Genomic DNA, 25,892 nt, shown 5'->3' with positions numbered 1-25,892 from the left:
TGAGATTAAGTACGTTGAAGCCCAGTAGTGGGACGTCGAGTGGGCCAGATTATCCAATTCCCGACCCGAATCTTCCCAGATTATGCAGTACATATTCGGTAAGAAAGAAAAGGTAAGTAAGAACCAGAGTAGTTGTTGGATCTTGATTAATTTGTTTGCATTCCCTTCATTGAATCTCACACACTCAAATATCTGAAATCAGATTACATGCAAGTACATCTTGTATCACAGATTTTCCAGTGGAACCCGACTTAATTATCTGAGTTTGCATTAACAAATTAGTGTTGGATCAGTGACGCAGTGATGGAACAGATCAGACCCGTTCAAATATTCATATGTCATGTGAATTATTATTACTATATTTGTTAGAAAATCACATTTGCAATTTTAAAAACCACAATTTGGAAAATATTTTATAGCTGCTAATTGATTCTAAGGGTGGGCATCCGGCCAGGCCGGGCCGGCCCGTTGCCCAGGCCTAATTGATTCCAACTATGTGCACAATTAGTAAAATAACATACAAAGTATGCCTAGGCTTTTGGTTGTTATTAATATAATTTCAGTATACTTTTGGTGGATGTAAAACATTCAAACCCACCTTAGACGCCTAGCTGTCTGCTAATAAAAATGCTAATATCAAGTAATTTTCTTAAAAAAATTATTAATATCTGCACAGTAGATGTGAACTCAAAAACAGATTCCATGGCAATCTATAAATGTAGAGTTCCACTACAGCTAATTAAAGATTAATACATTTTATCATTCCATATTTGAAATACATGTACTTGATGTGGCATGTCTTTAGTGATGTGGCAAAAGGTCCAGGTAAAATCTATAGTTCATCAAACTAAAGATCTTGGATCAAACTTAAGATCTACTCTTAAGATTCTTATTTAAATTCTTAAGATCAAATTTAAGATCGAAGGGAGGTGGACCTCATCTTAAATTCACAATTCTGAAATCTTGGAGACCTGAAATCTGAGGTTACTCTAATGCTGCTGGGGCGGTTCCCCGCCAGTAGTTGATGGGACCGACCAACACATGGCGGCATTACTACTGGCTAGCTAGAGCAGGGCAGTAGCTAGTTAGGTCTCCTCTCTTATTCTTGCCCAATAAGTTCAGTTGGGGACCAGTGCTCATCTTCAATTCCATTCTCAGTCTTTTTCCTCTATAAAATGTAAATGAGATGGGATGGTTTGAAGCAGCTGCTGTTGCAGTAGGATTTCGATTGCACGTTTTCATTCGTGGCTGCAGTTTTTCATGTAGTCAAACAGAAAGGAACAGCACCAACAGCTAGCTGGCCAGCCTCATTACTAACATCGCCTCCCGACGAGGGCATTAATGTCGTTTCAGCAACTCAGGCAGGGTATCAGGCGACTTTTTATCCCCTTTTTTTAATATTATTGAAGAAAAAAATACTACTTCCTCTGTTATATATATTGGACCCTCTTATTCATTCTGAGAGAACAGCTCTCCCATCGTGAGGAGAAACGACGATACTCTGTCGAGATCTCTCTCTCTCCAAGATGGTATTCTTTCTTCCCTCCTCTCTCCATTTCAATCCATTTCTTTTCTTCTTAAAACCTCTTTCTTTTTCCAACTTATTGCTTAACCATGCAGTACTCTACTGATCTGTTCCAGCATTAGAAACAGGCAAAAGAACGTGCACTTTTTTTTTTTTTTTCTGTTGCAGAATTTTATCAGTTGGTTTGAGCATTCTTCTCTACCATTGCTGTCTCCATCAATTTCCTTTCGCTGTTCTTCTTCTTCTTTGCATTTTGATTCCATGCTTTCTATCTTTGTTCTCCTGTCTTAGTTGGCCGAGGCGATGGTCTCAGGTTAGGTGGTGCTTGGCTTTGACAGCCCTGCACATAACAGACAGAAAGTGATGCTTTTTTCTGCAACATACCATGGTGGCCCTGAGCCAAGTCATGCTTTGGCCATCGGAAAGAGAGAGAGGGAGAGAGAGAACGATATGAAAAAAGAAATGGATGGTGGTCCTGCCTTCGCCAGACGTCGGCCTTTCTGGCTTACCATCTCTTTTCTGCGGGGTTGCAGGTGCAGTATCGGGTGGAGGAGGAAGGGAATATTAACAATGAGATGGAGGGGATTCCGGCGGAGCCCATCTTGACTGCGCCGATGACACTCGAGGGCGACAGCGACAACGCCAGCAGCCACAAGGCGCCGGGCATCGTGCCCAAGGTCATCAGCCTCTTCAAGTCTGTGCGCCCTGGCTCCGATCTCACCAAGTTCCAGGTCTCCCCTTCCCATAAAACGCGCGCCCCCTGTTTTCCCTTTCTTCTCGTTTTAATGTTATTAAATATTCTCGTTCGTTCTACATCTAACTGTGAATTGGTCCCGTTTTTGCATGCATGCACCTTCCCACAAGGGGGCCGATGTGTGCATTGCATCGGCAATTGCCCATACAAACTAATAACAAAATATTTTATTTTTATATTGATACTGATAATTACTTTTCTCTTTTATGTATTGCCACTTCTTAAAAATTTAAAATTTAACAACTACAGACAGATAAAACTCTACTCCTGCCAACAACTACAATCTCTTACTCTCTCTCTTGTCATGCCATCTCTCTCTCTCCCTTGCCATTTTCTTAATTATATTCAAGAGGAAATCCACCCCTCTAGTGACAGCCCAAGCTCTCTTTCTTCCCCTGCCCCAAGGTTAAAGGGCACGCCAACGCCTCATTTAAAGCTCGCCCTACAAGCCAACTAGTTTCCTCTCCTTTCATATAAAACTTGAACTAGAGACCTTTCATATAAAACTTGAACTAGAGACCTGCTGCCCACCAAATGCCTGCCAACTAGTGCATCTTTTTCCTCTCCATTAATATGAAAGCTATAAATGTTCATATCACTTGAACTAGCTATTTGCTGCCTGCAATTATTGACCCAAAATCTATGCGCCAACACCCATTGGAACACCGAGTCTAATCACTTTTAGACAAATGTCAGTTGCCTTTTCATCCCATGTCAGACTTCTGGAATTCATTAAAAAGAGTCTAAAATAAAAAATGGCCAAATATGCTAGTCATCACTATGAAAGAAGTAAACCACCAAGAATTTGAGCAAATTGCTACCCCAACAAACTTTCAACTCCTTATATATATATTATATATATATGGCAAATATTCTTTGCTTGCAAAATTATTCTTTTTATCTTATTATTCTATTCCCTATTTATATTCCTGCTTCTATTATATTCATATTCCAACCCTATCCGTTTGAACACTTTATCTTTCATTCATCCAATAGATTCTCATACAGAGATGCTTCTTCAAGATTTTTCTACCGTTTCTCGCCATCTGAAGAATGGCATCATTTTCTTGGGATTGGGCTTAATTAATTTTGGAGGCCCTGAAATAAAGCAGGTGTCCCAGCTGATTAAGGCTCCTCACCTCTTCTTGAAGGCTGAACGGCGTTCACCAAACATGGCCTTAGCTTATTTAATTTCCTGTTAGCTGCCTATGACAGTTCAGTAGTTATAATTTGCTTGATTTTGCAGTTCCAGTTTTAAACACATACTTGACACAATAGCCACAAATATTGTTCTTGTGCGAGGTTTTGTAATCGTATGGGTATAAAACTCCAAACTTATTTTTGACAGAAAAAAAAAAGAAAAAGTTTAGGCAAATTTTAAAGCAATTAACCTTTTGGGCAGAAAAAGAAAAGTGACCAAAATATTAAACATAAAAAGAAAAAATGTGAAAGAAAAATGTGGTAACTAAAAACTGAAAAAAACGATAAAATGTCAAAACATGAAACATGAACCAAAAAAAAAAAACCGAATAAAATGCATTTTTTTCATTTTTGATATTTTTAGAAAAAGCATTTTTTCACATTTTATTCGACTGACCAGTTTTTATGTGCTTTTTTTTTTTTATGATACACATAATCTGTGGCTATGCTTTGGAACTAAAACCAGACCATCTAATTCATCAACAAATAAAATATCACATGGATGGAATGACCGTCTGTGAAGAGCTGAAGTCGGCTAGTGGCTGTCCGACGATTGCGTTGGCCCGACATCTTTAGAACCTGGCCATAGATTACAGTAAGAATGTCCAAAAATTGTACTATCAATTAGAAAATCCTTATAAGAAGCTGACGTATGGATCAGATTATATAAAATCTAAGTTGTAGTATTGATTTGAACTCTTACGAAACCTGATTCACATGATCAGATATTGTCGATTTTTCTTTCAATATACTCTTGAGGAACAGTCATTTTCTAGCCGAAATGGCCAGATAGCAACCGAGCGGCCAGTCATTGGACAACCCAATCAGACACAGACACACATGAGAATGAGAGAAAGAGAGAGATGCGTTGACCCACTCATGCTCTAGGAGTGGGATGAGTACCAGATGCTATATATGTAATGGTCTTTTATTGAAAACCAATTACGCCGATGCGGTCTGCACATTTAATACAAATCGACCTCCAGGAGAAACATGTTTTTTGGACATGTAAATTGAGTTCTAAAAGCTAATTGAAGAATAAATCATACCATGATTTTAAGATAAATATTATCTAAAGTTATTCCAAATATATTTCGTGATATATATTTGAGCAAAGATCGTAAATTGTAGTAAAGAATGAATTAAAATTGTTTGAAATGAGCGGGCTGCAAATTGGTTAATTAACGTGTTGAACACGTATATATATATATATATATGAGGAATTTTTTGCTAAGCAGCGCATTGGATGAAGCAGCTGCCTTATTATTATTATTATTTCGTATGAGCATGTGGGCTGCATGTGTGTAGTGCACCTAGCTGATATATGCACCAAAAACTAGAAGGGGGAAATTAGGGTATTTTGGGGATTTTAAAAAAGGTTTTCTTTTTTTTTCACTTTTTAACTTTTTCACCACTTTTTTTGTCTATTATTGTAGAAGAATAGGAGAGTATTCTGGTCATTATACTATTAGTCATTATACTATTCGGTAAACAATTTTTTGTACACCAAGCGATACATATAACCAGCTTCACATACCACAATACATTGGTACCTCTTTTCTTTTTCCCATTGTAGGGCAGTTTTTCCCCATCATGGGCAACTTCCTATTTAGAAAAACTTCAACTATATACCAGAGGGAGGTCAAATGGATTTGTGCAACCCACTAATCACCTTTTCATTTGAATATTGAGATTGTGGAAATGTGCCAAAAACTGTTTCTGATTGCATCCTAAACTAATTAGACTTAAAAGGACTTTAGAGCTGACTGGCGACCAAGTTAGCTGCCAAAATGTTTGGTTAATTGAAAATTTCTGTCTATAATTTAATGATGGTAGTTTAGGGGCATTGAATCCGATGCAACGCGTCTTCAACCCATTGTTGGTTACTCCAATGTTCAACTTATAACTAAAAGGATCTAATTAGCTGCAGGAAAATAATCCTATATACCATGAATTTCAGTAACACTAACCATTTTGCATGTTGAAAACGAAACGGCGAGCAGCTTCCTCCAACATTCAACATGCCAAAGTCTCAGCTTCAATCCTATGGTGAATGTGTTTATTCCATTGGAGAAGATCTGCTGGGCAGGTGCGCCGAGGGGAAGAGCAGCTTAGAGAGATTCAATGCAGCAGTTGCTTGGTGCATCTCCACAACTAGGCCGGTTGCCTTTGGCATGGCTCCTTTCAACCCCATTCTTGGAGAAACGCATCATGTTTCCATGGGAAGCCTCAATGTCTTGCTTGAGCAGGTTAGTGCATCTTGGCCATTCCTTTTCCAACTAATCTTAACAAGGTTTTATCAGTCTAACGACTTCATTTTGGACGTGGATGCCGGCCAAGAATTTCATTATATGACTTCGCCAGTTAATTCTCATCAAGTTTCTCTTTTGGCTGCTTTTGAAGTCTGTTATAATGAGTATTTTCGCACAAAACATGAAGTATGATGGAATCAGCGGTGGAGCCATATGTGTGTGTGTGTGCGTATTTTTGTGTGTGTGTATATATATATATATATATATATATTACTTGTACTATTTGGGCCCCTTCACCGGAATTTCTGTCTAAATCCGCCCGTGGATGGGATTGCTTATGAAGGAAACCCCAGGAATTAAGCTAAACTCGTCTCTTTTGTATTATTTACAATTTAGGGGCTGTTTGGCAATAGGATTAATTTGTTATGGTTCTATGAATTTGTCCCAAAGACTGAAGCAGATTCATGAAACACTGTATTATAATTTCATGAATTTACCACAATCTTTGGGTAGACAGTAACGGACCATTACCCTTGTCAAATTAGATTCCACTAGTGGATTTTAAAGCCATTATAAAATTTTTCCAGCTGACGATATAATTAAGAAACATACTCTAGGTTTTTTGTGCATGGATATCATATCTATATGGTTTCAAGATGTAAACTTCACATACAAGTACATATACAGAACTGGAATTGCTGTACATGTATATACACATCTACTGCTCTGCATGTGTGCATGAACTCGCATTGTTTGGCCGGGCTTGTATGCATGTGTCGGACAAAGATAGAGAGACTTGTTGCTGTGATTAGATAACATGACTAATAGACTAGATGGATGTCTATGCTTTTCTTTGAACAGATTATAATGAAAATATGGGCCTTCGTATGGTTTAAAATAAATTAAATGAGGACCCATGTTTGAGATTTCCATTAGGCAACTTAGTATCGGTCGATGTTTGCTTCTTATGCAGACCAACAATATCTTTCATTCACATCCATGGCAAAATTTTTCACGTCTTTCCAAAAGGTAATTAGACCGGTCAACCACTGTTAGCTAGCCAAAATTCTTTCTGCCTTTCAAAATGTCACGAGAGAAGATGAAATGTAGCTACGGATAAGCAAAGAAGAGAACACCAGACAACTATCGTGCGCTAGGTAGAGAATGGCTACTTTTAGATGGGAACAAATTCAGGCTGAGTGGCTCACACATTCATGGGTTCAGTACTGCTGCTCAGAGTCCACGAATGGTTCCTTTCACAGCGACAGTGTGTATCTTCTTTCCATGTTCTGGTATATATGTAGCGTTTGTCCCTAGAATTAGACAGTTGATTCATGCATACTAGAGTTGAGAAATAGATTTTAAAAGACAAAAATATATCAGATGCCCAACTGAATTTAACTTAGTCGGATTATCACAGAAGAGGAACTAGGACAAGAACAATAATCAGATTGGGTTTCAATATAAGTCTACCACATAAACCTAGACATAGTTTACATCTGACAGGTTCGAATCCGAGTAACGGTTAGGTCCTTCGTCAAACCAGTCCTGACACCCTGTCGGTAATTTAGCATTCTCTGCTTTTTGCTTAATTCAGCCGGGAGAGGAAGGCAGATGAATTTACATTAATTTCTCGAATTGCACCTGTCGGTGACAGTCCTACTTAATAATTTGCAACCTAAGTGATGACTATGAAGAGAGAAAGAGAGAGAGAGAGAGAGAGAGAGAGAGTTCTATTGGACCTCCACAGAATGTTAACGAGGTCTATTTCATCATTAACCTTGCGCATCTTAGGAGTGTGATTTGCAGTAACATAAATGTGGCTTTGTGGAGAATCTAAAATTCATAGGTCTATAACCTGCGAATATAAGAGATGGGATGCTTAAAACTTTTTTTTTTTTCTCCTTTGTGCTTGAAATGACAGGTATCCCATCACCCACCTGTGTCAGCTCTTCATGCAACAGATGAGGGTAGGGGCATTGAATTGATTTGGTGCCACACTCCTGTCCCAAGGTTCACTGGTATGTACCTACATAAATTATCAAGTAAAGTTTTCCTTTCTTGGTGCCACAAATGTGGAAAAAAGGACTCGGGAGAGGCATAAATATTTACTGTTCTTTGGCTTTTTTATCGAACTTTTCACATTACTCCTCCTGCAGTTATTTTCTAGAATTATCTTAATTTCTTTCCATATAAATTTTTCAAATTCATCCTCTTCGTTTTTGGTGATTGAGCACATCCATTCTTGTGGCAATCACTAGTGAACTTTTCCCCTAGTCATGTCTCAACCAAAGAAAACGCTCTCTCTCTCTCTCTCTCTCTCTCTCTGTGTGTGTGTGTGTGTGTGTGTGTGCATGGGGAACTGCACATTGAACATGAGCTTACAATTTTTTTCGCAATATTTACAGAATGATAATTGGTTGGAATTATAATGAAGATCATTTTTACCGTTGAAATGGGTAGAAAATCTCAAAATTTTGTCTTCCTTCTCTTCTTTTTTTTTCCTTCTGCCAGGTGCAGCAGTAGAAGGTGTAATTCAGGGGTATAGGCAAATAAGGCTACAGAATTATGGTGAGAACTATGTGATGGGTTGTCCCAAACTCGTTATCAGATTCCTGCCCATTCCACTAGTTGAGTGGGTCGGAAACGTAACGGTCCGATGCACTGAGTCGGGCCTTGAGGCCATTCTGACCTACAAGGGACAGTCTATTCTTGGATTTGGAGGAAACAGAGTAATTAAAGGGAAGGTTTTTGATTCGTTGACAAAGACAACTTTATACGAGCTCGATGGTCATTGGGACAAGTAAGTCGCATCTTCCGCAGAAAGTCAGATTCGGAAATTGCATTCCTTAACATGCTTGAACTTCCATAAATTACATGCTGGTTAGAACAGTAAAAATTAGTAACTACACAGCACTTAAAAGTAAATTACCTTACACAAACATTACAACTCAAGAACCAAATTAAGTGAAGATTACTATTGTCTGTTTCAATTTGCTGCGGCTTGGGTGATGGCATTTGCAAAATTATCCTGATTTTACAGTCTGTACAGTCGGAACATGCATGCATGTGTGCTTAACTTCATTTGTAGCCAAAGTGATAAGCATGAAGGGCTAATCCACAAAAAGTGGAATTAGATTCACATCATTGGTTAAGTTGCATGATTTACCTGGTATCTGATACATTATCTTTACGAGACAGAACTTCTATGGCATGCTCAAACACCGAAGTGACTTTCTCTCCCATTTGTATAGCATGGACAGAGAAACTGCATATAGTTTGCAAATCAATCACATCAACAACAAACAGATATAAAACCATGTCTATAACCAAATATATATGCAGTTAAGAAGGCCTAGATAAATTACTTCAATTTACATGACTGAAAAGGGGGAGATAGTAGCTTGATTTTCCCTCTAAGCTGGACTTAGAAAACGCATTTGAAGGCTCCTCAATCTGTGGAACTCGAGTATGCTAAAAAATATGATCGATTTTTGTAAACCACCTTTCTTACTCTTCAGGACCAAGCTTGAGTGATAAGCATGAGGAGATGTTGCATGCAGCTGTTTTGTCTTGCATTCACATCATTGGCTAATCCTTCTACATTCAACTGCTGCATACTATCGAATTCAATTTCTCAGACACCAATCAGAAGATAATAGTTCCATATAATGAGTGCAAAATTTGTTTTTTTAACTCAAATTACTACTTTATTAGATATATTTTTTTTAACGAAAATGAATGTCTTCATAAACAACTTTTTGTGTCTACAGGGTGGTGACCAAGAAGGAAGTAGCAACTGGCAAAGTTTCTATTCTATACCATGCAAGGAAAGCATTAGCTGGACTCAGGACACCTGTACTGAAGGATAAAAAGGTACTAAAGCTCCCAACTAACTGAAAGACAATAATTTAAGAACCATACACATACCAAGAGTAAGTTATCTCCATGGTCTGACTGTATCTGCTGACCTTGTGTGAAATGGTTCAGTGATCCATCATAGATGAGACAGACACTGCCATGTCTCTGAATCAAGTGGTACCCCAGCTTGGATCTGGAATGTGATGACTGCTTGAAGATCAATATGGGACCAAAGTATTATTTCACCGATTGAAAAGCTTAGATTGTGATGGCTTCATATCCAAATCCAGATAATTTCACAGGAGTGGATTCAAAAACAGCTGCATGCATATTCAACTCTTTTGTAGTAATAATGATGCATCAAATTGCTGACTTATCCTACCAATCTGTGGTTCATTTTGAAACCAGTTTGATTCAGTCAAGTTTGCCACATCAAGCTTCAAAAACTTAGAGTTAGGCTTAAGTCCAAGTTCATTAGTTTTCATCTCTCTCTCTCTCTCTCTCTCTCTTAGAGGAGAAGCTAACTAATTTGCACCTGGATCATTTTTAAGCAGGGGCTTCTACCAAGCGAGTCATCCTTGGTCTGGGCTGAGGTGAGCAAAGCTATTCTGAACAATGATTGGGACAGTGCTAGGGAAGCCAAGAAGAGGATTGAAGAAAGAGAGAGAAAATTACAAAGAGAAAGAGCCTCCAACGGAATTTCATGGTCCCCCAGGTACTTCAGCCTGGTGAGAACCAAGGAGAATGGGTGGGAGTGCTCACCAAAGAAATCCTTAGTTCATGCAGCACCTATTGTAATTTGACTGTGATATAGAAAGTCCTACAGAAAAAGTGAAGATGTGATACTGTTCATTTTTTTGCATTGCCTTTGCAGATCAATGTTATATGACTTGTATAATAACATATAGGGGTCTCTCATTCTCTTGCTCGTTTTCAAATGTGCCAGTGTTTTCATTATGTCAGTAAGCCAACATACAAAAGGAATAAAAACATGAACTAGTATAGTTGGCACAGACAAGGCATCATGTACACTTGCGGGGGGCGCGTGGACAAAGTTAGTCAGCCGGAATAGGATGGCTTCTTGTTTCAGCTTTCCCCAATAGGAACAGAATGAATTTTTAGAGATTTGGATTCAAGACCTTCAGATCAAAAAGGTTAAGAGCTCAATGCCCAGAATGTTTCTTTTTGTCATAAACTGCTTAACCCAGCTTGCTTACTGATGGGAAAGGGAAAAACAGAGTCATGAAACATACAAGTGATCTCATCATTCCAGCATGTATGTGCCCTTGTCTGCCTTTTTTATCATCCTGTTTTGAAAGGCAGTTAAAATATATCTCCGCTCCACTGAGAAGCGAACACTTACACGAGGAGTATGAATAAATGGCGAGGACAGGATGCAGCTTGGAGCTGCCAAAGGCCTTGCTGCTGGAGATTGCAGTCTGCCGGGTAGTTAAAAGAGTCGGAAAGAGAGGTCATCCATGTTTGTAGTCAATAGAAATTGCCTACTCTTAACAACCAATTTGGGCTTTCCTATTTTGGCACTTAAGTGGCAATTCCTCTACTAAGCACTCAGTTGAAAACCCTGGATCAAATTGGTGTAGGAGGCCACTCTCACCATCAACAAAAGTAGAAAATATATTTCCTGAGGTACCTTATTTGACTTAGGGTGTTCTCGTATCTGAAGGGTCTTTTTCTTTATTTCCATTCAGGCAAAATGGCCTGCTTGGGCCACTTCCTTCTTTGTTTAGCTGCTGTCATTCTCCCCCTTGAGTAGTTGGGTGCATTCATATCGTGATTGACGATATTATTAGGTCATTTTTCGTGTGCTCTATTTGGCTTTGCATTGGCTGGGATGAAAGAGAAAACGAGGCACAGCCATGGATGCCCGTTCATACGTGCCTTGGGCTTATCGTTAGGTTAGGGCTGCACACGAGTCGAGTCAAACCCAAGCTTGTCCAACTCGAGATAGGCTCGAACTCTTTATAGCAAGCTCTAGCTCGAACTCAGCTTGTTTAACCCATTTAACTCGTTTAGGTATTAACTAAGTAAGCATTAACTTGTGTAACTTGTTTAACCCGTGTAAGCGTTTTAACTTGTGAAAATTTGTTTTTACCTTAAAACCAATGATTTGGTGAACTGGCTTTAACAATATTATGTAGAATACATGTGTGAGTTGAGCCGAGTATAAACGAGTCAGTTCCTGAAATTCGAATTCGAACTCAACTCTGTTTATCTTTTCGAGTATATTTGTAAGCTCAAACTCACAGCTCATTTATAATCGAATGAAGCACGAGCCGGGTTCTTTTTTTTTTTTTTTTTTTTTTTTTGAGCCAGTTCAAGTCGAGTTGCACAGCCCTACTTTTCGTTGCATCTCTCTCTCTCCCCCTATATATATATAGCTGATGAAACCATTAGTCCCTGTCAGATATCCATTTGAACGGTCCACCATGACATATTTTAATAAAATAATAAGACAGGGCCTCTTTCTTTCTTTCCTTTTTTATCCCATCACAGAGGAGGACCTTTTTTTTGTGGGATAATGAGGAAGGGGAGGCCATCACCTCCCCCACAACGGCACCCTGCCGACCCCCTTGCCTTCGGCGGATAGGTGGGAATGAGGCAGAAGTTAGGGGAGTGCCTCGGTGAAGAATGTTAGCCTCCCCGTGAGACTGGTTGAATGTTGGCCTCTTTCTCTCCCCCAACCCCACCCCAATTCTATCTCCCTCACACAGACACATTTTATATATATATATATATATAGTCAAACACACGTTTTTAAGAAATTTATTCATGTTTTATTGAGCAGCAAGTAGAATCGATAAGGCCACAGTAGTTGCAAATAAATCTTCCAAGTTGGAGGCATGGATTTCAACAATATTGTGATGACGGCTACTTGAGAGTTTTACACCAAAGGACGTGAGAATACTAACTGCTCAGGCTATATAACCCAAATACAAAATAAAGGATGGTGAGGTACATGTTGCAACTAAAAGCTGCAGTCTTCGGGAGTTGGCCTCTGCCTAACTAAAAATAATCCCCCTCCCAAAGAGTAAAAGCATGCCAACCTCAAGAAAGATACGTTCTTAAAAAAAAAGTAAGGGAAAACCCAGTAAAGACCAGCAAAAGAAAATTAGTTAAAAGGAGCAAGGAGAACGAAAGAACAAAACTAGAGGTTGTATGCACATAGCAACCTTAACATCCGGAAACACGAGCTCTTGCTGGATCTAGCTTACATCCTTCTGCATTACTATTTCTTATTATTATACAAGGCTACAAAGAATAAGAACACAACATGGATAAAGCTGGATCTTAAGCATTTTAAGAAGCAGCTAGTTACCGACACCCATAACTGCAACAGGGATCCTCACGCTATGACCCCTGTCCCCCTTCATTAAAACCTCCCCAAAGCTATACTTGCCAGTTACTGATCTAACAGTTAGGATAACTGAGAAAGTCCGACTTGTATCAGGTTCCAAAGTCATGGCACGTGGGCTGACTTCTAGAGCAATTTCCGGTGACATTCTGCCAGAAATGGTGTATGTTTCTGCCCCTGCAATGTTCTTGACTGTTCTCATGATGGTTTGCGTACCTCTGAGACTAGAAATCGTGATTGAAGGAGTGTTTAGATCAGCAGGATGCCTGAAGCTGGACATGCAGGTCCTCATTGTGATGTTCCGTATCTGGTGTAGATCAACCCCGGGAACAGAGCAGAGAAACTTCAGATAGTCCTCGTACCCTGTGAGAATCATTGACTCAATGAGTGAATAGCAAATTGAGAAGATGCAGTGATATACGTAGTAGATACAGAATTTTAAACCAGGGTGGGCCCCAATACAGTAAGCAGAAAAAGTAAAAAGTTGTTAAACAAATAAGGTGACGAAGTGAATTTATCGGAAAAAAAACATTTCTCAGAACAGAGACATTGGCAACACACGAAAAGAAGATAAAACTCCCAAGGCACATGGAAACGAGAAAAAAATGATCATTCAGTTATCCAATATTAGTCGATTATCTGGTCAATAGGTAACCTTTTGTTTATGTAGTTCCATCCACAAGCAGCCTCACAATAATAATCATGACCAAGGTCACATTTCTAAGAAATTAAGAATATATCATCTTTTCTATAAAAAAAAAGAATAAAGCATATCCACATCTTCTGCTAATGTCAGAGGTGCCCTTTTGTAGATTCAAGAGTATTTAATTACACAAATTACCCAATCACTTAAATAGATGTTTATGTGCAGAAATAACATAACACTTCCTACCTACAAGAAGATGCAAGGAAAAACAAACGTCTGATTATATGATAAACGGTAAACTTGGGAAGTGCCTGCCCTACCTAAAATGACATAAAATTTAGAGTTAAATAGTGTTTCAAGTTCTTATGTAAGCAGGCTCTATGGACAATAGTCAGTTATCACTGTCAGGAGCACTTCCAACTCTTGTTCCCTTTCTGGTCTCTCTCATGGTTGAGTATTCGAGGTGCAACCCTTTTGATAATTTCCTGTCCTTAGAACTATTCACGAGCAGAGTTCAATGCAAGCTGAACCAGCTCAAACTTGGCTGGCTCGAACTTTGCTCAAGTCCCAGCAGGCCCAGCTCAAGCTCAGCTCCAGAACTATTAGCAGGGCTGTACATGAGAAAACTTTAATTTTTAACGTACATAATGCAACCATAGAGCCTTGAGCCAGCAACCTTTCTTGAAAAACTAAACATGTACGGGTAACAGTTGAACCCATTGAACACAAAGCATTTCTGTGACCAAAATAGGGAACAAAATTCACATATAGCAAATGCACATTCAATTAACTTGTTGAACTTAAATCGGGCCAGATTCCCTAACTGGATGAGTTCACTTCTGGGCTCGAACTTGATTATTTTAATAAATGAATTGAGCACATATCCTTTACATGTAAATCTGATAAAATACACCCCTTTTCATCATAACCTTACCATTTACAAGCATCTCATCTATAACAAAAGTGCACCTACTTCTTCTATATGTTATTTGTGTTGAATGCATGCCTATCAGCCCCATGAATTTTTCTGGATTCATGCTGATCTATTAAGTTAAAAGTGCTCACATGCAGCATCTAGCACCTAGCAGCTCGGTGCTAAGGCTTTCAAATAGGTGACCCACCTAGGTAGCTGCCTAGGTGGGTCTCTTCTCCAGCTTGCCACCTAGGTTGGCCTATGCAGATGCCCAGGCTGGGCCGACTAGGCACCCTCTCTCTCTCTCTCTCTTTCTCTCTGTCTCTCAATTCTCTTCAACTTATTGCTTGTTCAAATGTAGGGAGGAATGACTGTCATAATTTTTTCCTTGCCCTTTTGCATTAAAGAGTAAATCATGTTACTTTCTATTCCTTACGAAATATTTATTTTTCTAATCACTTAATTAAATAATCAGTTAATATCATTTTCTACTCTAATTGACAAATAATATCCTGTAATATACTCAACAGTGTTAATTTCTTCAACCTTGCACTTCTCATTCCAGCACCATACATGGCACTTCCCTATTTTGGACGCTTTCATAGTTATGTCCTTAGATTGCTGCATTAACTTCTGATGTCTCTGACACTAAAAAGCAGGATAATGCACCATCTCAAGTAGTTCCTATTCTGAAGATGATGGTGATGATGCACCAATGCACAGAAACACTCAGAAAAAGTATTTGTTTTCAAAAAAATAAACCTAGCTTAGCCATCAAACATTTATTGTGAATTTCTATTCCCTCTTATTTTAATGTGTTAAAACATTTTTCTCTTGAGAACTTGATTTGTTCAATCATACAGTTAATCTTTTTAACTTAAGACTATCGAGTTCAAAACTGTGTAGTTTGTCTTTTTTTATGTTTTGTTCCTAAAACTTTTTGGCCTACCTAAGCCTCCCACCCAGCCTTTGTGAAAGTCTACCATCTATGCCAGCTAAGTGCCTTTGATTACACAGATGATACTGCCTGCGCTATGGTATATGGCTATTTTATTTCATTTAAGCAATTCTTCTACACTCACAAATTCCATGTGAACAGATACTATATAGTAGTTAGTAATTACCTGCATCAAAGATGAGACCAGGATCGAGTGCACCCCTTGGATGGACTGACCCGCTTCCACAGTCAAATGGAGTTGCTTGTGCTAAAATCATGTTTTCCAACCCAGAATATTGCTGGGCTTGCAGAGGATGCCCGGCCCTGTCTATAGTAATTGCTGTTGTCATCAAGGCTGATTTGATTGCGGAAGGGCTCCAGTCACGATGTTTTTGCTTTATAAGTGCTGCAATTCCAGCAATATGAGGAGCTGCCATGCTAGTACCAGAGATCATTGCAAAACCTTCTCCTGCTCGGCAAAACAAGCATTAAGCTGGATAAGTCCAAGAATCAGAGTAGGAAACATAGATGACTTCCAGAAAGGACACTGTTTGTTGTCATAATAAAAAGCTGGTTGGGTAAGCACTATTCAGCATTCAGCAGCATGACAATTTGGCTAAAAAAATGGTGATGCTTCAATCTCAGGAAGCATCACAAAATAAATTAATAAACCCTCATTGGCTAGTGCAAAAATAATTTCAGAGAGATTTTCTTAAAGGGTTGGACTCAAATGAATGATGAGGCAACACAAATATGAAATCAATACTCTTATGTTTTTCTGCCAATGTATCTAACAAATCAGGTAGATAGAACCCAAAGGCAGGCAAATGGAAGAACAAGGTAACATGAGAACTAGCGGCACCATATCTTCACGCAAACTACAGTCTGACATAATAGATAATGTTGGATGCAGTAGGAAATAAACAGATAAGAACTAAAGTATATATAATAACATTACCGAGGTAGTTGACTTCATCAGTCCCATTAGGTGTCCATGCGGCCCAAATAAGTGAACCAGGGGCAAGAATATCTGGTTTGAGAACGTCTGCATCTTGAAAGCTAAAATCCTTTATATCAGGTCCACGTGAGGAGAACAAGGCGACCTGTGGTGCTGACTTGTGCAATGTAGGCACCAAGGCATCTCCAATGCTAGCCATAGCTCGAAAACTTGTTGCGTGGCCTGCCTGATCCCTTAATGTTGAGCTATTGTAATATTCTACCAGTTCCTGAAAAGAAGCTGCTCATTAGCAAGAACAAGGGGAAAACAAAAATGTCGAATTTAGTCCTTGAGAAATACAAATAAAAAAAATAACAGTAATAAGTTTAAATATGGAGAAACACAAGTACCTGTTCCAGAAAAACAAGAGTATTTCTAGACACAATCATAACATTATGTGAAACAGGCCAGGCAACAAGTGCAGTTTTTAACTTTTAAAGCAGCAGGAGAAACTACACATAAATATCATCTTATAACTCAACATTTAGTATCCAGCCTGGTTGTAGAAAATATTTGCATGAATCACTATCACAAATATCAATCTCAGCTTTTCAATGGCGAGGTTTTTCTTAGATATTTTTTTGCAAAAGTTATTTTTCTCTAGAAAATCTGTGGCATTGACGTGAACATAACTGACAAAAAGATCCAACCTGATTGTCAAGATAACATTCTGAAGAAATAAGTAAACAAAATGTGATATCTGTGACATTGACGTGAACATAACTGAAAAAAAGATCCAACCTGATCAAGATAACATTCTGAAGAAATAAGTGTTCAGGAACTAAATAAATAAATAAATCAGAAACAAATATAAGGTACAGAAGACACTCTATGCTATGGTTATAAGAGTTTCAAAAGAGCCTCAAGAATTTCCCCTTTTGGCCCAAGAAAAGAAAATAAAACACGATAAGTTCAATAAAGAAACCAATCAACTATCACTACCATCATGTATGACAATTCAATGCCTTTCACATGATGGAATGATATCATATGCATAAATCCAAGAAAAGAATTTGCCAGATGCATAATTAAAAGGACATAACCTATGTCACACGGGTACAACACCTGTATGGGTAATGCTATGACCTTGGGTAAGTGTCAGATACTGTCAAGGTCATACCAGGTACGGACAATGTACCTGAAAACAAATCACTCCAATTTTGGACTCGGTCAAACTTGACCGAGTCCAAGACCATCCAAAAATTGGGTATGTTTGTTGCTTCGTAGTTTGTTCATTAGTTTCTTCTTCAGAATCTGTAAATTTTAAATAATCATGAATAACATTCAATGAATGTGTTGTTATATATATATATATATATATATATATATATATATATATATATATATATATATATATATATATATATTAAAAATATGTAAGAATGGTGTCTTCGTACCCAATTTTTTTGAAAATGCTATGTATGGATACCTATACCGGCACCCATACCATATCCATGTGACATAGGACATAACTATGTTATTAGCATGTAGTGTGACTGGAAAAATAAAGAAATAGGCGTATTTCAGCATGTACCGCTGATTTGCTGACATCTGTGATAACTATCCCAGGGATGCCAACTGGCACAGGATCAAATCTTGCTTCTGGAGAAAAGCTTTCAACTGCAAGAACAAATCCAGCTGCACCAAGACTTCTTGCTGTTTGTGAGACTTTCCTGATAGATGAGCTACCCATAACAAAGTTAAATGAATATCCACAAAGAAGTATCCTTCCCTCCACCATCTTCTTGTTTAGACCTTCAGGCTTCTGACAGTCTGAGGAGCTGTATAAAGCTTCAGAGGAATTGAGCATTGCATCATTTGCTGCAACCAAACTGTATGTCCTATTCCAATGTGTGCCCGCTGTATTACAATGGAAACCAAAAGTGAAATTAACATATCAAGTGTAAAAACTAAAAAGCATATAAATACAAAGTCCATCTAAATCTGTTCATGTGGACAGACCTTCAGCCACGCAAAATATCCACGAAAGTGTTTCATGACCCAAAGCATCATCCAGTGGAATTTTAACAAGGGACTGATACACCACATTTTCAATCTTAAACATCCTATCAAGTATGCATTGACAGGTGTTCCAAGCATGGAAAGCTGATCTGCCTAAAACCTGAAGTTGCCCAAACCATTTTTAAGAATGACCACATAGCATATATCCCTTATGCATGATACCATGTATGCACAAGTTCCTGTGTATTGCCATGAAACAAAAATCTACAGCTGTGAGTACAATATGCATGCAGACAAATATACAGGCATGGCTAGACAAATTATTTAAGACACATACACATCTAGAGATGTGCTGATGGAACTATGAAGCCCCAAGAATGCATCAAATGAGAGCAAAAGAACGCCTGTCACCATGAAATATCTTTTGCTGCCCCAGCTAGCAAATAAACAAGAGAAACTAAGACTCTCTTTACCAGGATATGTAGCTACACAAAAAACTCAACTCCCATCAGGATAACCATAGTGTGATGAATAGGTATCTTGAGGTAGCCAGTTATTATTTGCATATGGCTGAATGATGAACCCCCAAATATATAAATTGCTAAACTATGTTGTTTATACTCTTCCGAGCATTTTTCAAGTATATGTTATTAAGTATATGGTGGTTTTGTGTACTCAAGTATAGGACTTGAAATCTTACGTGATAAACCAATTCCAGGGAGGATCTTCCCATTTCCAAGAGTCAGATGATTTTGATATCTCCTGTCATCAACTGCAGCAGCCACAGATGTTATCCACGGACTGAAGGAGACCATTGTTTTAGAGAATGGTCCTCCATTTCCACCTGCCTGTGCAACAAATACTCCTGCTTTTACAGCTGAAAGAAGTGCGGCATCAAAAGGGTTCAAAAAGGTCGTTCTGATTGTTGTTGGTGGACTATTAGGTCCGACTGATAGATTTATAATATCCACACCATCTTTGACTGCCTGTTCAATAAAAACAGTCACCAAATATTAAACGAATATAGGAGAATGTATTTTGATTTCTCAATAGCTGAAAGAAGCATTAATCCCCAGATGCTGCTTTGATGTGTTCAAGCATCTTGATAAAATGACGAGAACTTTAGTTTATAAAACTCATGATTCGTGAACAATCTTAAGGGTAAATGAAAAGTTTCTTGCAGAATGAATACAAATGTACCATAAAATGTTTCTTCTGCTTCTGAAAATTGAATGTATTATTTATCCCCATATGCATTAGCACACAAAGTAAGTAGTAAAAAAGAACTGAATGGGTAACACAACCATATGTAAACAGTCTTCAGAACTGTGCATTCAGGTTTAAATTTTCTCAACTGCCTAGAGAGACAGAGACATCAATTACATCAAATCAAAGACTTCGAGGACAACCAGAACAGCAAAGGTGGACAAAAGGGACTCCATAGTCCATATCGGGTCACAGGCTGTGTTTTGATATGTTCAAGCATCTTGGTAAAATGACAAAAACTTTAGTTTATAAAACTCATGATTCTTGAACCATCTTTAAGGGTAAATGAAAAATTTCTTGCAGAATGAATACAAATGTACCATAAATGTTCTTCTGCTTCTGAAAATTGAATGTGTTATTTATCCTCATATGCATTAGCACACAAAGTAGTCAAAAAGAACTGAATGGGAAACACAACCATGTACTAACAGTCTTTAGAACTGTCCATTCAGGTTTAAATTTCCTCAACTGCCTAGAGAGCTAGAGACATCAATTACATCAAATCAAAGACTTCGAGGACAAACAGAACAGCAAAGGTGGACAAAATGAACATCCGTATCGGCTCACACGCTGGGCTTAACCATATTTCAGCTATAAGTCTATAACTATTGTCACTGTCTTGTTATAACAAATGGTGCATCAATTCATTTGTCTATGTAAAAAACACTTGTTACTTGAACATTTGAACATTAGGAAGATAAAACCAGAAAAAGATTTCCATCTGAGCCAATTAATTCCATTTTCAAATACATCTTATTTATGCACCTGTTCAATGGCTGCCACAACATCAGCAACAAATCCTCCAAAGCCCCTATAAATGGCCTTGTATACAGCTATTCTGGATAAGAAAGTAAACAGTTAAAATATACAGTGATGATTGAGCAATAGCACATGCTAACCAATAAGGATAACAGAGGGTGACTAGAGAGTCGATATCTGAATATCAAGTTCCATACCTTGCACGAGGAGCCATACCACTTGCATGACCAAACTCATATCCATGCATTCTTACAGGTATTCCATTGTTTCCAGCCGCAATTGCTGCAGTGTGACTTCGAATCGACAACCCAAACCACCAGGACAAGACATCAGATAGAATAAACACATGTGGATGAAAAAGAAATGGAACGATATCAGATAAAAGAAATGTCTTTATTTTTCTCAATTGAAGTTGCTTTGATCATTTTTCTTTGTCAAAAATTGTGAAACATTTCTTTGACTTAATGGGTTCTCCACCAACACAAATTTGTGAAATCTATAACTTGGTTTCTCAGATAAGTTGCTTACAGCAAACTTTGAAAACCTAGTTTTCAAAAGGGAAATCGCTAGGGCCACACTTTAATATAAGCTTGTACGGACCTCATAAACGGTCCCAAGATTACAAAGTTCCTAGAGAAAGCTTTTCTTATAGTAATGCTCAAGAATTTTTTGCTTTCATTGCTCTTACCTGCCATGTCCATCACCATCCAAAGGAGAAGCAAAGTCAACAGAAGGGTTAAATGACCCTGAAGCAATTGCTGCTGCTGAAAAGTGTTGCGCACCAACAATTTTTCCATTACAAAATCTCCTCTTGGTGCCTGGATCAACTTCACATTTTCCTCTGTAAGTAGGAAGCGGTTCATATGGCTCAGATGGGAGTGCTGCAAAGCTGGGATGCTGTGGATAGATTCCAGAGTCAATTAAGCCAATTACAACGTTCTCTCCAGCTCTCTGAGAACCACCTCCAGTTGGCCACACCCCTGTGGGAAGTCCCAAGAATTGAGGTGTGTGGGTCGTTAACCTGATGACCTTCGAATCTTCCTCAACATGCAGTACTCCAGGAGTTTTTCTGAGGAGATTTGCCTATTCAATAGAATTTGCAACATGCTAAGATGAGAAAGCCACTAATGCAAGAAAAGTACAAGTTTCCACAGTTTACCAAAAAAGGAAGAAAAAGGGGGAAAAAAAGGATGTTATACTCATCGCTTAGAGAGTTCCATCACGAGAAAAAGAAAAAGAAGATAGTTCAAACTTCAAACATATTCACTGTTAAAAAACCATAGTTTTACAGAATAGGAGCATAGGAGCATTACCTGGTCAGGGGACATATGAACCGCAAACCCATTAATAAGATGGTGATAGCTATAAAGCTTCTTATAAGTTCCGGGCTCAAAAGCTGAAGCAAGAATTGCGTTATGAGTTTTCTGAAGGAGGGAGGCATATGATCTTACGTGTTCGCTGACAAGAGAGTGAAATCAACTATAAGTGAAAATAGAAGCAGAAGAAGTTATATATGCGCTTTTAGTGAGCGCCACTAAAGCATCTAGTGCCTATGAAAGAACAAAAATGAGCCAGATTTCCAACTAAGTAAACATTCGCGAAAGGCACGGTAAAGGAGAAAATGTGGAGCATCAATGCGATCTACCCTTTTATTCTTTCCACGGTGAAGACGGGATCCCACATTTAGTTGGTGATCGAGAGCAAAATTTAATTGTGAAGTTAAAATTGCAAAAATGAACATTAATAACCAGTAAGGCGGCTTGAAAGAAATATTGTAAAATAGAAAAAAATACCATATATATGGAAACAGAAACTAAACAAGCTTGATGTTTTGAAGACTTGAAAGAACGTGAGACTTAAGCTTGTTCTGCATTAGATTTGAGAAGTTAACTCCTGTTGCAGACAACAAATACTGAGAATGACTTCCCGAATCTGTACGTCACGGTTTCTGGGGATATGATTGCAGAAAAGCCCTCTCAACGACATGACTCAGCGACACTATATGCCTCACCGACAAAGGAAATACAGCAATGCTAACCCAGCGAGAAATGCCGAGATCGCTCCCTTCAGGAAAAGCACATCATAGCTATTCCCATCGAGGCCAACAGGAGCTAGAAAGACTAGCTCATTTACATATACAGAGAGAGAGTTTACGACAAACTTTTTCCTCTTTTTAGAACTAACACGGAGGTTTTGACGCTCTTTCCTGACCGACCTTTCTTTGCGTTGCGAAGCTAGTAACTGTTTTCCTGTTTCTCATGCTAATGTCTTTGCTCAAAAAATCTAAGGCAGCATTACTTGCCCTTCTTCTGCTATACACTTTATTTGAGCAGTTTTGTAAAAGAAAACAAGAAGGCGGCTTTACTTTCAAGCATCTTTTCTAAAAGCCAACGGAGATAAGATGTGTGGTGGATGAGAAACCCGCACCTGGTAATGTCGAACTCTTCCCTGGACTCAACAGCGGTTGCAGCGTAACCTTCGAGACCACCTCTATATGTGACGACCGGCTCCCCTTCAACAATCACAATGTAGACCTCCCCACTGACAAAATACAACGACCCCATTACTGCCAACACCCATAAACCCATTTCTCCCACTTTCGCCATGGCCGGCAGAACCGGTTACAAATCAATCTCCTTCAGGTCTGTGCGTCTCAAGGCTGTAAATTTAAGACCAAACAAAACGAATCAGATAGATCTCAAAACATCCAGTTGATTCAGTTGCAGCAACATAGAGACTCGGGATCAAAACCAAAACAAAGCACAAGAGCTTACATGACAGAATAAAGTGACTCCGTGAATGAACATGGTTCACAGCAAGCGAGAAAGAGGAAGAAATGGATTATAGACAGAGAGACAGAGAGTGACCCCAGCCAACGCGAGACAGCAGCATTAGTGGGATGCAGGCACGCATCAGAGAAATGCAGATACCAAGACACAACGGCTAAGACACCTTTAATTACCCAAACTATTGGCGTATCTATTCTCAAATTACATAACCACCACAACTTTCAGAACCAACGGCCTTAATCAGCTTTCTTAGGAGAAATCCTCGGTTAATAATGGAAGTAGCTCAGCTTCCCTCCAAATTCAACAAAAAGACATTTACCATAGTGTTCTTTTAAGTAGAAGGGATTCACCCGCCAAGGTAGTCAGAAGGTGAAAGAGACTACGTAATTTTAAATGCCCATAATACCCTCGATTGATCATTCAAGGGTATTTCCGTCAATAGGACGTCTGTAGTCTGCCAAGTTACGGAAATACAACTGGCCGGCATAATGAAGACCGCAATTGACGCGACCTCTGAAGCGACAGATGCGGCTGAACGGAACCAAGTGTCATAAACGCCCTCCGCGAGGGCTCCAATTCTAGTTCCCTCTTAATTTTCACTCAGCTTCCTCCTGCCAAGGGTATTTGTGTAATGAAGAACCTGAAAATATATCTCACAAAATGTCGTAACTACCCTTATTCAACGCGTTTTCCTGGCTTTGGATATATTGTCCGTATCTTGAATAAAAACATCGGGTCCTTGATCACTTTCCAGATCGCCAATCATTCCATTCGCATTTCTGGATATGGAGATGAAACGAAGAATTCGGTTTGCGGAAAAAATTGTAAATGCAGAAAATAACTCAAAAAAATCGGCTTCCCCAGGACGCCAGCAATGGACAAAGAACGCCAGGACTTCTTCCTTTCAGAATCGGCAAATTACAGAGATTATAAAATAACGAAATAAAACATTAAAAGACGAGAAAAACTAGACCAGCAAAAAGTGGTCGAGGCGCGCCCCAGGAGCGCGAAATGGAGTGGGGATTTCCAATCAAAATCAAAAGCAATAAAGAAACTCGATTATTTTCCATTTTTGTCGGAAAGGACGGAATTTCAGCTCAAAACCCAATCATAGATAAATTGAGAGCACAGCTTTCTACCGAAAGCTGAAACGGCGAACAGAAACCAGAAGAATGTAGACGAGAAAAATCAGTTAAATGCGAGAAAGGAGGTTTCAGAAGGCGGACGAGAGCAATGGTTTCAAGAAGAAAGCAAAAAAATTTCTATTTCCCATCAGAAAGAGAGAGTGACAGAGGAACCTGTTTGGCCTGAACAGACATGATCAGGAAATCGGGATCAGGATTTCCGCCATTGGAGATCAGCAGAGAATCTAAGGCAATGAAGAAGAAAAAACCAAGCGGATAGGGGAAAAGAATTTTTAGGGTTTCTTGAGACGAGTGGAGTGTGAGGAACTGGGGGAGTGAGGCACTCGCGGTGAGCGTTAATAGCGAGGATGCTCCCCGTGCATCTCCATTAAAAAAAAGGAACCAAAGTTATTAATTGCATTAAATTCGAAAACATAATTTTAATTCTTTTTCTATTTTAAAAATGTTTCACTTAAAGTCCCATCTATTGAATCATATCCCAGAAAAGTGCCTCTGAAATGATGCAAGATTAGAACTTTCGGTGGGACTCGCAAAAATGAAACATCAAGCTGAGTGCTTAAGAATAAGACTCGTACAACGTATTAGGTTCAATTTTTTTTATTAAATGAAACATTTTCACTATAAAGTTGTATATTTTTAGTCAAGCTTGTAAGCTACGTTAATGGTTGATTGCCACTATTAGGAGTATTTGGATCTCATGTTTAGATCTCTTTAATGAAATTCCAAATCTGGGTTTTAGGAAAGCTGGGGTTAGAGCAGAATGTTGGTAAAGACTCTCTATCTATCGCTTAAAATATCAGTTGGTATGATAAAGTTTCGCAGTGAAAAGTAGTCCAAGGAAATGGTATTCTTTGATGAAAGAGACACACTTAATGCAGATTTGAGCATTACTAAGTTATGTTCAATAAGAGTAGCTCAATCGGACATGGAGTTACATTTGGCGAAAGAACAAATCGGTTGAGAAGAAATCCAAATTCGAATAGTTTAACTTGTTCTATTTACATGCATCTAGATCTTGATTTAGTTGGATCCGGATAGCTCTCTGGAGTCTGAACATTGTAGGAATACTGATAGGTTGGATCCCAAAACAGGCAATCACACATTAAGAGTTGTCCTGGACCCAACCTTATATCAAAGATGGCAGAACAACTATGTTTTTAGACCACCTGAAGGGTATGGTGTAATTGGCTGGACCAAGGCATGTGAAAATGTATGTCCCTAGTTCGATTCCCATAAGCACTATATCTCCATGTCCTAAGACATGTAATTTTTTGAGTTTTTATTTAACCTATATAAAAAATAAAAAAAGAACTGCATTCAAAATTCTGAAAGTATCGCTCATGAAAAATTCTTAAGTGCACCCACGTCAAAACACCCTAAGTGAACGTAGAGGCAATGGGTTGTTGTAACCTCTCACTCACCTGAAACTATGCTCCGCGACCCAACACCAGTAAAAAAATTTAGATCCAACTAATTTTAAGCGAAATACATGCACTTGTAGTTTGTGACTTTC

At 38.6% G+C, this 25,892-nt stretch overlaps 2 protein-coding genes across 4 annotated transcripts; one reads left to right on the top strand and one right to left on the bottom strand.

The window, feature by feature from the left end:
- The first annotated feature begins 1,425 nt into the window (after positions 1–1,425).
- On the top strand, positions 1,426–10,525 carry LOC116247077 (oxysterol-binding protein-related protein 4C-like). Of its 2 annotated transcripts, none has more exons than XM_050075812.1 (7): positions 1,426–1,529; positions 2,059–2,256; positions 5,483–5,728; positions 7,656–7,752; positions 8,246–8,534; positions 9,505–9,607; positions 10,144–10,525. In XM_050075812.1, the coding sequence occupies exons 1-7, from the start codon at positions 1,527–1,529 to the stop codon at positions 10,393–10,395; spliced, it is 1,188 nt and encodes a 395-aa protein (XP_049931769.1). In that variant the 5' UTR covers positions 1,426–1,526; the 3' UTR covers positions 10,396–10,525. The 2 variants fall into 2 exon arrangements, with proteins under 2 accessions (XP_049931769.1, XP_031474890.1); XM_031619030.2 differs by having other exon boundaries at positions 10,147–10,524.
- Positions 10,526–12,747: 2,222 nt separating this feature from the next.
- LOC116247790 (subtilisin-like protease SBT2.5) lies at positions 12,748–24,724 on the bottom strand. 2 transcript variants are annotated; one of them, XM_031620106.2, is made up of 11 exons: positions 24,533–24,724; positions 22,873–23,104; positions 21,759–21,903; positions 21,134–21,528; positions 20,643–20,738; positions 20,452–20,524; positions 19,121–19,406; positions 17,993–18,318; positions 16,420–16,687; positions 15,649–15,930; positions 12,748–13,328 (listed from the first exon to the last, which is right to left on the bottom strand). In XM_031620106.2, exons 2-11 carry the CDS (start codon positions 23,049–23,051, stop codon positions 12,922–12,924), a joined length of 2,457 nt encoding a protein of 818 aa, XP_031475966.1. In that variant the 5' UTR covers positions 23,052–23,104; positions 24,533–24,724; the 3' UTR covers positions 12,748–12,921. The 2 variants fall into 2 exon arrangements, with proteins under 2 accessions (XP_031475966.1, XP_031475965.1); XM_031620105.2 differs by lacking the exon at positions 24,533–24,724 and adding an exon at positions 23,220–23,498.
- Between the last annotated feature and the right edge of the window lie 1,168 nt (positions 24,725–25,892).

This window comes from Nymphaea colorata, chromosome 2 (assembly GCF_008831285.2).
Source record: "Nymphaea colorata isolate Beijing-Zhang1983 chromosome 2, ASM883128v2, whole genome shotgun sequence".
Lineage (NCBI taxonomy): Eukaryota > Viridiplantae > Streptophyta > Magnoliopsida > Nymphaeales > Nymphaeaceae > Nymphaea > Nymphaea colorata.
This window is presented reverse-complemented; position numbering and strand designations above follow the sequence as displayed.

Excerpts from the sequence above, each read along its gene's own strand:
- LOC116247077 (XM_050075812.1), top strand. Across the intron at positions 2,257-5,482 it reads CCGATCTCACCAAGTTCCAG|CTTCCTCCAACATTCAACAT; the intron begins GTCTCCCCTTCC and ends AACGGCGAGCAG. Across the intron at positions 8,535-9,504 it reads CTCGATGGTCATTGGGACAA|GGTGGTGACCAAGAAGGAAG; the intron begins GTAAGTCGCATC and ends TTGTGTCTACAG.
- LOC116247790 (XM_031620106.2), bottom strand. The coding sequence starts at position 23,051 with ATGGCGAAAGTGGGAGAAATGGGTTTATGGGTGTTGGCAGTAATGGGG. Across the intron at positions 20,739-21,133 it reads GATGGTGATGGACATGGCAG|TCACACTGCAGCAATTGCGG; the intron begins GTAAGAGCAATG and ends GTCGATTCGAAG. Across the intron at positions 13,329-15,648 it reads TGGTCTCATCTTTGATGCAG|GGTACGAGGACTATCTGAAG; the intron begins GTAATTACTAAC and ends TGATTCTCACAG.